Here is a 17454-nt window from a genome sequence, read left to right as displayed (position 1 = left end):
TAATATTTAAAACTGGACAGTAGATTACAAGGGAACTGCGGTCTGTACTTTTACCCCCTCCTTCAGGTGAGCATTCTAGTGGATGTATTGGATGACATTGGGCAGTAGGGACAAAGTGAAGGTGTGGTTCTGGCTGCAGTTACAAGTTGTAAATAGTGCAGGTCACATAGGAGCATTGCATTTGGTCGCATTTTACATCAAGTAATCACTGGTAGAGTCTTATAACAAATAACAGTAAAACCCCTGGCATCCGGCACCTATGGGGATTGATAGAGCCATCAAAGTGAATTTTCTAGTTGCTTGAGATTACGTGTTGCGTGGATCAGTGAACTAACAGCGAGGCGCGCCAATTTTAAACTTCCGTATTTTGTACTATTTATTTTCCTTTTCTTTGGCCGGTTGCTTGAATTCCAGATAACTACACTACATCAATTTTTGCATTTATATTATTTTATTTGCAGCATTTGCTCAGTTTTTTCGAACACAACACAAGAAAATAAGATACAAAAGCATTAGTCGGCCATTCAACCTGTTGAACCTGCTCTACCATTTAATAAGATCATGGCTGATGTGGCTGTGGATTCAATCTTTGCCTCATAACCCTCAATTTCCTGATTATTCCAAAATCTATCTGTGTCAAAATACCATCAATGAAACAGCCTCTTGGGCAAAGAATTCCACAGATTCACTACCATCTGGGAGAAGCAGTCCCTCCTTGTCTCCATCTTAATTTACTCCCCTAAATTTTGAGGCTACATCCCCTCCTGTGAGTATCACCTGCCAGTGGGAATAAACACCCTGCCTGCTGGCTTGTAAAATTATGAATGGAACAGTTATGTTTCTCTAAAATTCCCCTCGTCATTCTAAATGCCAAGTGTAGCATCAGCCTGCTCAATCTATCTCTTCATACCATCTTCAGAACCCCCTCTGCACTGCCTCCAAAGGCAGTATGTCCTTGCTCGATTGAGCAGACATGAACTGCACACAGTTCTCCAGCAGAACCCTGTGCAGTTGCAGCAGGATCTCTCTGCTCTGAGATTCAATCCCTCAAGCAGTGTGGGCCACACCCCATTTGGCTTTAAGGAGCTTTTTCCAGGGAGTCTTTGCCTTGCTTCACCTCACTTGCCAGATTCATATGACAGGTGCAAGAGGTACACACCTTCAGCAAATTGGGGAAAGGTCAAACTGCAGGAAGGCCAAGAATATCAAGCTGACTGCCTGCCCCCTTTCAGGATCACGTCCGGGCCCGTGCGGTGTTAGAACATGAGCACGTGATCTCAGAGGCGATAGTGCCTGAGTTCCCGGAAGGGCGGCCCCCCACCCCCCCCCCGCCAGATTATGGTTACGGGATTTGAAAGTGTGAACAGAATGTGGCAGAGAGGCGGTGGTGATTTACCACTTCTCGCAAATTTCCAACAATGTGGTTTTAGATGTAGTTCTGTGTATGTTTTGTGTCTTGCAATGTTGTTGTCGTTGTCTGAATAAACCTTTTGGGGAAAAAAAAGACCAAGAGAATCCATTGTGCACTTACACCATGTCAGACCAAGCCCCACATTACTTCCTGGATTCATTCTGTAGCTGTTTATTCCAACAAGTCAGGGACAGAAAACTTCTAGAGGCTGTTCTCTACATTTTTGTGAAGGCATGCAACCATTTGCAATTCAGAGATGGGCTAACATATTTTCGTGGGACACCCCACAGCACTGTAAATAAAATCTATCACTGCATTGTAACAATGTACGATTTGAGAGCTGTGAAAGATATTTGTTCTCAGTTATTAGTGGGCTGCTGTGGGAATGGAAATAACATTGCGTTCAGTAATAAGATCCACAGGGTGTATTAGTGCATTGTGTGCCACCAAATAAGCCCTGGGTTATGTGCAACACTCCCACAGATGTTGAGTTTTGACCTCAGCTGCATCATTAGTAAAGATCTCAGCTGAAGGAGGGTGCTCTCAACATGGTTACTGCTCACCAGTAGAATAGAATTTGGGCTGATTTCATTCTGCAGAAATTCGTGGTACAGGCATAATGTACTGGCAATGGATGGGGTGCAAATCAGGTGGGATGCTTTGATCTGGATGGTGTCTTACTTCTCAAGGGCTGTAACTGCATGCTGCAAGAACTGCCGTGGACCCACAACACTCAGGGCTTGTCTCCCTAGCGTGTGAAGCCTGGATTTGACGGATTGTGCGGAAGAAACCATCACTGGGTCAACGGGCAGAAAGGCAATTCTCAGCAATGCATTGTGGAACACTAAGAGGGAACAGTGAGACACATGCAGAACACTGCTGGCCATCCACTACATCCTGACCTGTCTCCAGCCGTCTCGACTATGACTTGCCACTGGGTCCAGATAGGCCAGGGCGAGAGAGTGAGGCTGATGACCTGCGCAACTTTCCCTTATTTTAATCCAAGACAAGGACAAATCATGACTTCAGACCCAACGTGACTTTGAAGCCATGGTCATCTTCGACTAGGAAGGACAAACAACACAACAACTGCACCAAACCAGTTCCACAGAAAATCATCATTTCCCTGACTTGCACCTCATAGCCCAGTGGTTCCCAACATTGAATTTCTTTTCCCCCCACTCACATACCACCTTTAGTAATCCTTTACTGACCACAGAGCACCTATGGCATCCAATTGCTCTCTGGTTGGTCAGGGATTACTTAAGATGGTATGTGATTGGAAAGAAAAAAGTTGAGAGCATCATGAAGAAAGCCTCTACTTCCTCAGGAGTTTGCGGAGGAGCTAGTGGAGTTGTTCAAGTGAACCGGTTATGGACTTGAAGGGCTGACATGGCCTGTTTCCGTGCTGTAAATGGTTTATATGGTTATATGGAGAGCCACTGTTGCCGACGGTGGAAAGGATTTTCGAGATCCTGGTTGGAGGTGGGGGGGGAAGTGGGGGGTGGTGCCGAGTCATTCCAAAAGCACCCGATGTCCCATTCCTGGAACCAATGCGTTCACCTGGCTGGTCCAAGCTTAGCTTTTGGTTCATGGTGACTCGAAATTGACAAATAAATCAGATCCAACAAGAATGGAGTATTGGATACATGACCATCTGACATGTTTATGAGCATGATTACTGGTCCCAGAAGTGGGACGAGAGGCAAAGGACCAGCGAGGAGGAGCGAGCGAGCAACAGGGCAACCAGATTAATTGGTAAGTATGATCAATAGGCATTAATGTCCAGGGATGATGTATGTATACACCAGCTTACCTATCTGAAGTGGATCCTTAACTGCCCTAACTCTGAACAGCTGCTCCCCTCGTTGGAATTCATCAGCACTGCCGTTAGCCAGACACGAGTACAACCTGAGGGCAAGAGCCATTAATTAAGTTAGAATGACTGGAACACATCGGAACAAGAAATGTATTGACTGCACATTGCACCAATTACCATGGCTGCATGGAATATCTACCCAGATCTCATTCTCCCAATTACACCAATTGCTCCAATTACCATGGCTGCATGGAATATCTACCCAGACCTCATTCTCCCAATTACACCAATTGCACCAATTACCATGGCTGCATGGAATATCTACCCAGACCTCATTCTCCCAATTACACCAATTGCACCAATTACCATGACTGCATGGAATATCTACCCAGACCTCATTCTCCCAATTATGCCAATTGCTCCAATTACCATGGCTGCATGGAATATCTACCCAGACCTCATTCTCCCAATTACACCAATTGCTCCAATTACCATGGCTGCATGGAATATCTACCCAGACCTCATTCTCCCAAGCCTGGACCAGATGCAGATGATCCATCTCGCTAATGTCACACACTCAGCAAATGAGCAGCAAATAAGGCTTCAGGTGACAAGATCTCAAGGCTTTGCCCAAAAAAAGTCTTGAATAGTGAATAAATCTGGAGACAGGGCTTTGCCTTGTGATAAAGGCAGGAGGCTTTTTCTCAAACGAAGACCTATGTGTCTCTCATATATTGCCCAAATAACACTTGGACAATGAAGATTTTGTTTCCTGAACACTTTTGGGTGAATTTTATGGATCATGAACATCACTTTAAAATGATCCTATCACATATTGTTTTTGAGATAAAACCTATTTTTGTGATTTCCAGTCATATTTTGTTTACTTCAAGCAGATAAAACTATGAAGTGCAACGTGTCGTTGTAAATTCCTTTTCTGTATTTGCACTTGGACGTCTTCCCTGTTGATCTTGGGACAGTCAGTGATGAACACGGTGAAAGGTTTCATCAGGACATTGCAACCATGGAAATGTGGTATCAGGGCAACTGGAATCCATCAATGCCGGCCGACTATTGTTGGACACTGACATGAGAGGCATCAAATGCCAAGTACAAATGAAAATCAGCGACAAAACATTTTTAGGTCAGTTGAACTAACGCAATCTGTCAGCATCTATATGTGATTAAAAAGCTAAATTCAATAAAAGTTCATTTAATGTTTCTCCAACTTCCTACGTGATACAGCAATTCTGAAATTAACTTTGCGTTCAGCTTGAAGTTGTCTATCACCTCCATATTTTTTCCAGGAAGTAACCTTTTAGAAAACAATTGTTGTCCTGTGTAACTTTAAACATTTTGCAGGAACCTCCTTTCAACTGAACAGATCTCTGATCCTTTACCAGGCCAGCAGATGCAGCTTTGGCCAGCACGCCATTCAGAAATCGCTTTGTGCTTGGACAGTTGTCATTTATCAGCAAAATTAAAACAATCTAGACAGCAAGATGGACAGGTCAATCAGCATCTCAGTTCTAGTCCTTTGTTACTTCTGTGTGAGATTTAAGAAGGGCTAACCAATGACAGTTGAGAGCCAGTGACTTTAGTGTCACACATAAACCTGCCGGCTACAGGGGACGTGGTGGAACAGTCAGGATTTTATAATAATCTATCAGATTCTGAAATTATTAGAATTACCATTGTGCAACACACACTTGAGTTATAGCTCATTCTTTTAATTACTCCTCAGTAAACCAACCAGGGCCTCAACTCCACACATTCTGACAGAGACAAAACTTTAGGGAGGGAGGGAGCAATTCGGTTCTTAAATGAAAATGATTTTAGATTTATTGTCCGAGTACATACATGACATCAGATACAACCCTGTGATTCTTTCCTGCAGATGAGGCAGAATTATTGGTAGTGCAAAAAAAAACTCCTCAACATACAGATGTAAGCGAATAAAGAAATGTAAACAAATCAACTGTGCAATAGAAAGAGAGAGAGAGAGAGAAAAGCAAAGTGCAAAAGCAAGAGTCCCAAAACGAGTCCCTGATTGGCTCGATTGTTGAGGAGTCTGATGGTAGGGGGTAGCAGCTGTTCTTGAACCTGGTGGTGTGAGTCTTTTAGCACCTAAACCTCTTTCCTGATAGCAGCGTGTGCTGGATGCTGTGGATCCTTGATGATTGCTGCTACTCTCCGACAGCAGCATTCCCTGCAGATATTCTCAGTAGTGGGGAGGGTTTTACTTGATGTCCTGGGCTGCGTTCACTACTATTCACAGGGCTTTACACTTAGTGTCCCCATTCCCTGGAGGTCATTCCAACATTTACACAATAAATTCTGCCCTAAAATCTACAAATGTTTTACAAATTTTGTAGGAGGTTAAATGAATGTTGATTTAAAAAAATGCAGGCACAAAAAGCACCAAATCTTTCACTCCAGGCATGTTCTTGAACTGCTGAGAAATTACGCTCCCAAATCTCCAGTCCAAGAAAAATCAAAAAGCAAAAGGTCAAAATCTGCAGGGATCACAGGCCTAGATTATGCTTTGGGCCCCAAGCCCTGGTGCCGTCAGTACACTTGATAACCCCTCCTGTCAACGACCGTCAACACTGCCTGAATTACCAGGAAGCATATGTTCTGTGGAAATTGAATGTTGGCTCTCAGGTTTTATGTACACACTTTGTGCCAAGCCTCAGAGGGGGTTCTGTAAATTCTTGCAAAACTTGTGACAAGTGATTGAGCAGCTATGGCACGCTGTACAGCCAGCCACACTTGGCAGATAGGTTAACATCAGCATCGTCACTTCACATTTGAACATCTCAAACTTTGAATTAAGTGGCTTGTTGTTAAGAGGAGCATTTTGTTCATGGATCAAGAAAAGCTGTTACAATTTCAAGCAAATGATGCAAGGGGATAGGAGGCAAAAGTCAGAAGGAATGGGAGTGAAACCAATTACACTGGACAACAAAGATTTCCTCTATCTACTTTGGAGTTTGCACAGGTTTGGGATGACATCAGAAACCCTGGCAAATTTCTATAGCTGTGTAGTGGAAAGTGTGCTGACCGGCTGCATCATGGTCTGGAATGAGGATATCAAAACCACTGAGTGTAAAGTCCTGAGAGAAGTAGTGGACACAGCCCAAGACGTCACATGCAAAACCCTTTGCACCATCGAGAACATCTGCGGGGAACGCTGCTGTCGGAGAGCAGCAGCAATCATCCAGGACCCACACCACCCAGCACATGCTCTGTTCTCACTGCTTCCATCAGGAAAGAGGTCTCGGTGCCACAAGACTCACACCAGCAGGTTCAGGAACAGCTGCTCCCCTCCACCATCAGACTCCTCAAACAAACTCAATCAGGAACTCATTTTTAAGGACTCTCACTTGTGCACTTTATTAATTTTCTTTTAGTTCTCTCTGCATTGCACAGTTTGTTTACATTTTGTTATTTGTTTACATGTGTACATTTTTTTGCACTGCCAATTAGTGGTGATTCTGCCTCGCCTGCAGGAAAAAGTATGTGATGTCATGTATGTACTCTGACAATAAATCTGAAATCAAATTTTGCTTCCTGAAACCTTTTGGTTCATTTTGGGCTGCCAATCATTAAAATCACCTTAAAATTTTCTTATCACACACTTTTTTTTAAAAAGATACAACCTATTTTTGTGATTTCCTGATATATTTTAAATCTACTTCAAGCATACAAAACCATAAAGTGCAATGACATTGAAAATTCATCATCTGCATTTGCACTTGGACTTCTTCCTTGATGATCTTGGTGTAGTCAGTGATGAACATGAGGAAAGGTTTCACCAGGATATTGTGGCCATGGACAGTTGAACTAACGCAACATGTCAGCATAATTATGCGATTAAACCTGCTAAATGCAATAAAAGTTAATTTAATGTTTCTCCAACTTCTTTCATGATACAGCAAATCTGAAATTATCTTTGTGTTCAGCTTGAAATCGTCCATCATAATTCCCATTATTTTTTCAGGAGGCAAACCTTTTGAAAAAAATTGTTGTCCAGTGTTACAATTGTTACCCAAATGTTGCCTCATGATTCCCCTCAAATGGCCCACAGACCACTGACTCCAATACAGATTGGCTCAAAGATTACTCAGTTGCCATTCGCCAATTGATGTGTGTTTGAGATCCATTACCTGATGTCTTCCTCATTTTCTGGGAAACTCCAGAAGGCAATGCGAAGCTGCAACTGTTCAGGAACTGGTGGATAAACCTTCTCAACTACTTCGAAGGGAATGTGGAGGGCTACTTGCTTGGCTGACAGTTCGACCAAAGGTGTAACTTGACCATCTATGAAAACAAAGATTGGAATCATGGTTAGAAACCCATCGGAGTTAGTAGAGCATCATTTCATTGGAATATCACAGAGAACGATGAGCCACCTCATAGAACAAAGGATCAACAACTTGCATCTGAAGCTTCAAAGACTGTTTTGGTGCCTCACAAGCCTATGGACCCTGGGTCCAATACTCTCTCCCCATGATCACATTGGTTTCTGCCTACATCCCAATAACATTGCAGGTTAATTGGATAGTGTGAGAGAGAGGAATGGGAGTGGAACCAATTATAATGGACAACAAAGATTTCCTCAACCAGGAAGGAGAGTCCGGGAAGGTAAGGGAAGGGGGAAAGGAAAGGAATGGATGCATGGGAACGTGCTATAGGATAGAGAGTAGGAGATGAGGAAGTCATGAAGCGATAAATTTCTTTGAAAGGGGATGCAAAGGAAATGTGTCTGATGGTGAATGATGGCCAGTCAGTGTTTTGGATCGGAACACGATCGAAATTGGAGGGAAATGGATGATATTACACATGAATAGGGTGGTGAAGAAGGCTTTTAGTATGTTGGCCTTTATCAATCATTGCATGGAATATAGGAGTTGGGAGGTGATGTTGAGATTGTATAAGACGTTGGTGCGGCCTCATTTGGAGTTCTGTGTGCAGTTCTGGTCGCCTAATATTAGGAAGGATATAAACAGAGTGGAGAGAGTGCAGAGAAGGTTTACCAGAATGTTACCTGTGTTTAAGCATCTAGAGTATAGGGAGAGATTGGACAGATTAGGTCTTTATTCTTTGGAGCGTAGAAGGTTGAGAGGGGATTTGATAGAAGTATTTAAGATTATGAAAGGGATAGACAGAGTGGATGTGGATAGACTATTTCCGTTAAGAGGAGGAAAGATTAAAACAAGAGGACATGAGTTAAGAATTAAGGGGCAGAGGTTTAGAGGTAACATGAGGGGGAACTTCTTTACTCAGAGAGTGGTAGCCGTGTGGAATGATCTTCCGGGAGAAATAGTGGCGGCGGAGTCAATTGTATTATTTAAGAAAAGGTTGGACAGGTATATGGATGAGAAGAAGATGGAGGGTTATGGGCATTGTGCAGGGAGGTGGGACTAGAAAGGGGTGTTTGGTTCGGTGTGGACTAGAAGGGCCTAATGGCCTGTTTCCGTGCTGTAATTGTTATGTTATGTTATGTTATATAAAAGGGGAAGGAAGATTGCGGGGAGGCCCAGAGGTGATAGGGTATTGGACTGAAAGGTAGGGAGACAGGTCGAGGGCAGCACAGGAAAGGGAAAAAGCGTAGAGAGAGGGGGAGAAACAGACCAGGAGTAGGTGAAGAGAGGAAACAGTAAAACTAAATGGAGATGGGGTTTAACTAAAATGAGGAAGATCATTGTTCATGCTGCTGGGTTTAGGCTGTCCAGAAAGAATATGATGTGCTTACATTTAGCCTCGCCCTGACAATGGAGGAGGCCAAAGACAGAAATAAATGAAAGCAGTCTGGTCCTTGTCACGAGTCTGAATTTTAAACCTAAGTCAGTAATCTGAATTTAAGTTGTACATAAGTCATGCTGGGATCTTCACTCAGCACCGTCTGATTCATAACTTGGTACTTTAATTGCTGCATGTCACCCATCCAGAAGGCAGCAACAATTATCATTTCCAAAGGAGAGCTCCCAACTGCCTGTTGGATCTTCTCCCAGCTTCACTCCTGAAAGACCTGGCACAGCATTTTATACTATTCTCCCAATCCCAGACTTTCCCGCCAGGAGGAATAGTTCCTCTTGGGCCATCCTAACAATTCCTCTTCATACAGCAAAACCCCCTGGTATCCAACAACTCTGTGGATTGGTTACACTGGATAAGTGAATATTTTGTTGCTTGAGATTGCACGTTGCATAGATTTATGAACTGACTACAAGGAGCACCAATTTTAAGCTTTCGTTTTTTTTTTACCCATTTATATTCTGCGATTGTTTTGCATGTTTTGTGAGGCTGCTGGCTTCTTGAATTCTGGATAACAGGGACTTTACTGTATTTTGAAATGAACCAAATCATAATTTAAATTTCTAAATTCCAGCAAGTGTAACTCTACTAACTCTAATCAAGAAGATGGCGGCCCTGCTGGAGCTGCTGGTTCAGACCTGCGGGGAACAAGGGAGCAGGGTCCAGCCACCCAGTCGACTGCCATCAGCTCCACGCGGGCTTGGAATGGCCTATCGAGGGAGCCGATGGTGGTTTTATTTGAGATCTTGCGACCGTGGGGTCTGTGCCCAAAGATGACGCTGCCTATTAAATCAACAGCAGTCACAGGGGCTGCAGACTCTGGGGAAGATGAAGACTGGAGCAGGGCACCAGAGGATGGGAAGATCACACCCCGCCTGAGAAGGAGAAGCAGAAGAGATGGCCCAAGGGACTGTGACCACGGAGGCAGGCCAGTGATGAGGATCTGCGGCTAGCGACTCAAAGCAAGGAGCCTACAGAAGCTGCTGGAGACTGCTGTTGGGAGACTCGCGCCAGGCTGTCGACTGCAGGAGACCTGCTCGAATTAGCCGAAGGAGTGCCAGGTATTGGAACTGGGATGCAAGGGGGCACCAAAGTGTCCCTAACCATGTCAGAGATTTGGATCTAGAGCTCCGGTTGCCAATGGTTGGGACTGGACTCTGCGTGATTGTGGAGGCAAATCTGCAGACACTTGGTGACTCTGGGGGACTCTCTTTTGCTTCTCTTTCTCTGACTGTAAGAGGCATCTTAGCAATTTCTGCTGGTGACGAATCTGTCTGCCTTGTAGCAGGCGAAAGGGAATTTCATATAATTGGACACTGTTTTATTACTATGATAATAAATTGAATCTTCAATCTCCCTCCAACTTCACCCTGGGAGTATGACCATCATTTCAGTAAATTTCTATTGTACCTCCTCCTAATATTTCTCCCCAAGGACGGGTGGGTGCTTGTGACTGGTTTGGAACACGAATTCCATTTTAACAATGATGGATTAGGCATTATTGAACACGGTAGAAATACCCTCCTCACACTAACTACAATATAACTAAGTAGAAGCAGATTGGCTCAAATTTATGATAAAATAAACATTTGAGTTCATCTCAACTTTAGAACTCAGCACAATCTAATTCCTGGCAAAGGAAAACAGGTAGGACATGAAATTTCAGTAGCACAGAACTTTGCATACATGAAGTTTCAAAACCTTTTATCCAATAACTGGGTTTAAAAATTACAGACATGGCCAGTAACACACCAATGTGGTTGGGTCCAACCATTCTAATCTTGCCAAAACATCCATAGTCGGGGTCAAAAAAAAAATCTATCACACATCGGATTAGAGAGCAGATGCTGGAATTACAGGGCAGAGTTTTGAAGAGAATGTGTTTGGAATGGAGGGGGTGAAAAAAAAATCAGGCTCTTGGAGACATTGACAGAGATGAGAAATCATTGCTATCATTCGAAGACCATCAGGAGAAGTTCAAAAATACAGAGGCCTTTGATAAAAAAAGGTCAGTGAAATGGTCAATGGAATTTCAAACAAATGCAAAGTATTAAATTGTTCTGTGAGAAAGACAAAGAAGCTAAACACAATCTGCTGGAGGAATAGTTGATATTTTGGGGTCATGAACCGACCTGAAAAATTGACCATTAGTACCCCCCCCCCCCACCCCCCCAATGATATCCTTAACCTGCTGAGTGTTGGGAGCTTCAGATTCCAGCACCTACGGTCTCCTGTGAAAGGGAAATCGAGAGGGCGAAAAAGAGAGAGAGAGAGAGATTGCTCTCCACACAGGCTACCAGTGGGTTTAAGTACTGACAGACCGGATATGGAAAGAACTAGGAGCCTCAGGCTTAGGTTGGACCAACTCTATAAATAAATGTAAGAATGGTTGGGACTTTCTAAATAAACACATAACTACATGTTCGTGTGGGTCAGTATTTCTGGGTCAACTGTTTATGTGGCAGGAGATGAGGCAGTGATAGCCCGGTTGGAAATATTTAAAGTATTTGGATTTAATTCTGCACACAAGCAGACCACTGGGAGCAAAGTCTCCGATATAATCTAAGTTATAAGTGGGGGGGGGGGGGGGGAGGGGGGCAATTAATGTCATCTGAGCAACTCAGAAATAATTATGACTTGTCAAATAAGATGTCTCTCTACTACCCTCGGATAAGTTTTTCTTAAGGGACAAATTAAGTCCACCGATGTGCAGTGACACAGAGACCCTGATTCGAAATGGGAACACATGGAAGTTCATCTCAACGATGTATTTCTTACTCCAAGCGGAAGGCCCTAAACCAGGCCTACACAAATCAAGGCAAAGGTGGGAGTCAGACTTAGGAATAACGATTGATGAGCAGGGCTGGTCAGATCTGTGTTGGAACACCATGACCACGATTATTAATGTATGGAATAGGCTGGTGCAGTATAATTTTCTCCACCAGTTATATTTGACACTGCAAAAATTGAATAAGGCTAAACCAGAAATTTCAAATGTGGCATTGCGACGGGAACCTTTGTGCTCGCAACCTTCTGGGTGGAACTAGGTCAAGTCCTAGAGAGAAAAGAAAATCACAGTTAAAGAATTCCCACAGGACTCAGAATTTGGAATCCAAATTCCAAATCCAACGTAATGATTGCATTGGCAGTGGTCAGGAAGAGCTTAGAGGTTACCTGGAAATCTGACTCTCACTTGGACATTGGGTGCTGGAATAAGGAAATGCAAAGCTGTGTTCCCCTGGAGAAAATTACCTATAACTTAAGGAAAAAAAAAATAACATTTTCCTAAAAACGTGGCTACCTTATTTAAATTTTATAGGAACACAGTTGTAGTGTGGATCAACGTACCTCGCCAACCCTGCCCCCCCACCGTCACCCGTCTATCCTTCTACTGAGGGAGGGGTGGTGGATCCATTCCATCCCAATCAAGTAAAGTTAAGGAAAATGTTATAGCCTCTGTGCTGGCCATCTGTCTCCTACCTTTCTTGTGTACGTCTTGAATGTTGTGCGTAACTGTGGTCTGTTGAGTGTGGGGAGGGGGGGAAATGGCTCGGACTCACCAGCAAATTTTGTATATAATTGATAACCATAATTTCTGATTAATTACTGGAAACCGTTTGAGTTTGAGTTTGAAAATTTATAAACGAAATATTCTAAAAAAAATTGAAAGAATGCAAAGATTTACTAGGATGTTGCACGGACTTCAGGAACGGAGTTACAGGGAAAGGTTAAACAGAGTTAAGACTTTATTCCCTGGAGTGTAGAGGAATGAGGGGAGATTTGACAGAGGTATTTAAAATTATGAGGGGAATGGACAGAGTCTATTCAGAGTCTATCGGCAAGCTTTTTCCACTGAGGGTAGGTGAGATACAAACCAGAGGACATGGGTTAAGATTGAAAGGGGAAAAAATTAGGGGGAACTTCTTCACACAGAGAGCGGTGGGATTGTGGAACAAACTGCCAGCTGTAGAGGTGAATGCAGGCTCAATTTTCAAATTTACGAAGAATTTGGACAGGTACATGGATGGGAGGGGTATGGAGGGCTATAGGACAGGCAGAATAATAGATTGGCACAGTCTAGAAAGGCCAAAAGAGCCTGTCTCTGTGCTGTAATGTTGTATGGTTCCCCAAAAGGGAAGAGGATGATTTTAAAAAAATACTAATCTGAACATTTACTCTTTGGTGTACATTCTACATTTATCTCATTGCTTGAATGTAAAGCCTCCAGCTGCTCTGGTGGGATTCAAACACTTATCTCTGGGTCACTGGGACAAAACTGTGGCTGCTCCAGTTTCCTAACCACATCACTATCACCCAAAATCTCTGGATCAGACTTAAATCTAGAGCACTGGTAACCCTATCACAATTAGCCTGGCTGTCATCAGAATAAAAGAAAACATTTATAATGCAATGCATTTCAGAGTATGTGCAATGTTAAAGTCATAAAATAATTATTTTACCCTTTAAAAACAATGTTCTTCTCTTGTAATGAATTGCTCATGCATTTATATAGCCTTGGCAGTTCTCTGTAAAGAGCTACTTATTGTAATATAATACTACATTAAGCAGAATAAGCTTTGCAATCTCATCATGGTGTTCAAAACATCTGCAGTGTATCTATTACAATAATTGCATTACCAGCATTTGTAAACACTGGATTTACATCAGCAGGTTCAAGGCTTGACAACAACTTGACTTTATTTAGCACCTTTAGGATTTCTTAATGAGACAGTCCCTGGGAAGATGGTCAGAAAAATATACCTCAGGACAGGCAATCAAAGCTTGGTCAAAGATTGTGTAAGACATTGGTGAGGCCATGTTTGGAGAATTGTGTGCAGTTCTGGTCACCTATCTATTGGAAAGGTATCAATAAGTTTGCATATCTTCATCACATCTTGTTGAAGGACATAAGCCCGAAACGTTTCTTTATCTTTGCTACATAAAGGACACTGTTTATCCAGTGTTATGTTTTTACTTCAATCACAGTGTCTGCAGACTTCTGTGTTTTACTTTTTTTCCAATAAGATTGCAGAGTAGCTGGAACTTCAGGAACTGAGTTACAGGGAAAGGTTAAACAGGTTAGGAGTTTATTCCCTGGAGTGTAGAGGAATGAAGGTCTCTGTGTCTGCACCAGCTTTCCGTGGCTAAATGCGGGCCCACATTCCGAGGCCAAATGCAGCCTCACATAGGCATTCCGTGACCTCACATCAGAATTTAATGGCAAAACGCAGCCTCGCTGATCTGTTCCGGTATTTCATGGTTAAACATGTCCTCACGGATCTGCACCAATATTTATTGTTGAAATGAGGACTCACAGGTCCGCCTCAGTGTTTAAATGCAGCCTCACGGATCTGCGTCTATATTTAGTATTTAAATGCAGCCTTGCTGGTCTGCGCTGGTCCTTATGCTGAAGTCAAGCTTCCCCAGAATCCATCATCCCATGCAGGAATACAAGAAACACAAGACATTCACAGAGAAAATGCTCTCAGTAGTCTCACCACATGAGTACATGGCCAATGTTATTTGGAAATAATTACCCTGCCAACACAAGACTTTGGAAGTGTAGGCACTACAGCAATGCAGGAAGGAAGGGAGCTAATTTGTGCACAACAAGATCCCACAAACAGAACTTATACAGACCAGACTATCTGGATTAGTGATGCTGATTCTGAGATGAATATGGCAGGAATTCCAGAGATAGATACTGTAATTTGGGATATTTCCAAATTTGTTTTGCATCTCATTCAATTGACAAGCAGCAGAAGGGGGGGGAGGGGGGGAGAGAAGGGGAGAGAGAGAGAGAGAGAGAGAGAGATATCCACATCAGGAATATTACAAACGAGTTCCTTCCATAATGCTCAAGTCACGAAGAGTGGGTCTTCATTCAAACTCCTGACATATCCCTACTACGCCAATGACCGAAGTTCTAATCCTGTACTGTCTGCAAGGAGTTTCTCCCCGTTTCTGTGTGGGTTTCCTCTAGATGCTCCAGTTTCCTTCCACCCTTCGAAACGTACCAGGGTTCTTGGTCAATTGTGTCATTGGGAGGCACAGGCTCATGGGCCGGAAGGGCCTGTTACCGTGATGTCTGTCTAAAATTTATTTCTTTTTATTGGTTTTATCATATGTAAAATATGTAGGCACATATAGAAATAATAAAACAAGTTAATATCAAGTTAGGTACACATGAACCCATGAAATAAAGTGTGAAAAAAACATTCTAAACTAATAATCAAATTTACTAATTTAAGGAGTGCTCTACTAATAATAACTATAGGGCCTTTAAAAAAAAAGCAGAGATGAATAATCTACAAATTTTGAAAGTAATTGGTCACACCTTTCCAAGGTTCAGTTAGCTAAATGTTATCCTAATATTTCCTCGAAATGTGATAAATGCATAACTGAGGAAGGCACTTTGTATCATGTGTTTTGGCTCTGTCCTTCTCTCTTTAATTTTTGGCAAGAGGTATTTAGTACTTTATCGTTAGTTCTTAATATTAACTTGACTCCGAGCCCTTTCATTTTTGGAGCGAGTGGGCCGATGGATTTAATGCTGACTGTTTCACAATCTCCTGTCGTGGCTTTTGCTTCCCTCATTGCTAGAAGGAAAGACGCTGTCCCTCCCACTCATACTCAATGGTTGTCGGATGTGATAGCATGTCTGTCTCTGGTGTTCTACCACTGTGATGGATCTTAATTTTCTCTTTCTTTGGAGTTTGTCTAAAATTTAAAATTACAAACAAGTGCTGGTGCTGATTGATGGATAAATTGTCCAGGACACCAGCTCTCAGCTCCTTTTATTACCACTGTTTGTGGTTAACGTTTACGATTCAGAAATAGCACCTCTGCAGAAATTACACAACTCGAGAGGACCAAGAGATTCTCAGAAAGGCAAAGTTCCAATGTGTTCCCTCTCTCAACTGCTCTCGCTCATTTCATGCCTGCAGGCCTCTAGAATAATCATCTCCCTCTTTCAGACAGCACTGAAAGGAACTGTTAGCTGGAAAACCTCAGCCCCCACCTATTGTGGATGTACCCACTGCCCTCCTGACAGGTCATCAGCCCGAATGATTACCTCACCACAGATGATGCCAACTGAGCAAGTAGCTTCTACTTTTCCAGTCTGACTCCCTAGGGAAGGACACAAAAAAATCCCAGGGCCTTGTTCAACAAAGTCCACCCAATAACAATCTATATCTGAAGATGACCTCAATGAGTGGGAAAATGCCTCATTAGAACCATAGAATTCTGCGGCACAGAAACAGTCCCTTCAGCCCATCTAGTCTGTACCAAACTATTCATTGGCCCTCGTCCCAACAACATGCAAGGACATCACCATTTAAGAATCTGATGACAACAAGAAAGAAGCTGACATCCAAACACATGCAAGTTGATCATATTTTGAGCTCTGGAGTTAATTATATGCCAGATCTGGTATGGTACTGAGGACATGATTCAACGCTGTTTTTTTTTAAGTGACAAATCAGTAGAATCAAAGTTACCATTACTGATGATAGCTCAAATTTCAGGTTTGTATTTAAATACTCCAGCTTCCGTGGCGGGTTCGAATTTACGACTTTGAATCAATGGCCCAGACTTCTGGGTTCTAGTCAAGTTAACAAAATCACTATGGTACTCCGTCCCACCAACATTGTGACACCATTTTGCAGGGTAGATCCCCTACCCCATGACACAAGTATTAACCTTCTGTAAGTGTTTACACGTGTACGTTGCATACAGTTATTTTTTGGATGACCAATAAGTGGTAAATTCTGCCTGGCCTGCAGGAAAAAGAATCTCGGGGATCACAAGAAAAAGTTACAGAAGAAGGCCATTTGGCCCATCAAATCTACTCTGCAAATCCACCCTGAGCTAAACTGTTCTCACATCTTGTTCCAAATTCTGGCCTTTTCCCCATAATCCCTTGGTACCCTGACTATTTAGATACCTATCAATCTCCTTCTTAAACTCCCCCAAAGATCCTGCCTCCACAGTTGTACGTGGCAACGAATTCCACAAATCCATGGCCCTCTGGCTAAAGAAATTTATCCTCATTGGTTTTAAGTGGGTACCTTCTAATTCTAAGATTGTGCCCTCTTGTCCTGGATTCACCCACCAAGGGAAACATCTTGTTCTCATCTACTTTGTCTAATCCCTTCAGCATTCAAAATGTTTCCATGAGATCCCCTCTAATTCCTCTATACTCCAATGAATACAGTTCAAGAGCTGCTAAACACTCCTCCTATGTGAGCCCTTGCATTCCAGGAATCTTCCTGGCAAATCTTCTCTCTACTCTCTCCAACATCATTACATCCCTCCGAAGACAAGGGGCCCAAAACTGCACACAGTTACTCTAAATGAGGTCTCACCAGTGCGTCATAGAGCCTCAATCAACACCTCTTTA

The 17454-nt window shown here is 42.8% G+C and overlaps 1 protein-coding gene across 2 annotated transcripts in view; it reads right to left on the bottom strand.

Moving 5' to 3' along the window:
• The window catches only part of zswim8 (zinc finger, SWIM-type containing 8), a 118875-nt gene that overhangs the window by 91198 nt on the left and 10223 nt on the right, over positions 1-17454 (bottom strand). For both annotated transcript variants that reach the window (XM_069885359.1, XM_069885358.1), the window contains exons 3-4: positions 7400-7553; positions 3228-3322 (exon numbers count right to left, since the gene is read on the bottom strand). In XM_069885359.1, the coding sequence (XP_069741460.1) occupies positions 3228-3322; positions 7400-7553 (249 nt within the window). The remainder of the gene's footprint in view (positions 1-3227; positions 3323-7399; positions 7554-17454) is intronic.

Source organism: Narcine bancroftii, chromosome 6, assembly GCF_036971445.1.
Source record: "Narcine bancroftii isolate sNarBan1 chromosome 6, sNarBan1.hap1, whole genome shotgun sequence".
Classification (NCBI taxonomy): domain Eukaryota; kingdom Metazoa; phylum Chordata; class Chondrichthyes; order Torpediniformes; family Narcinidae; genus Narcine; species Narcine bancroftii.
The sequence above is the reverse complement of the archived record's forward strand: the minus strand, read 5'-3'. Positions and strand labels throughout refer to the sequence as shown.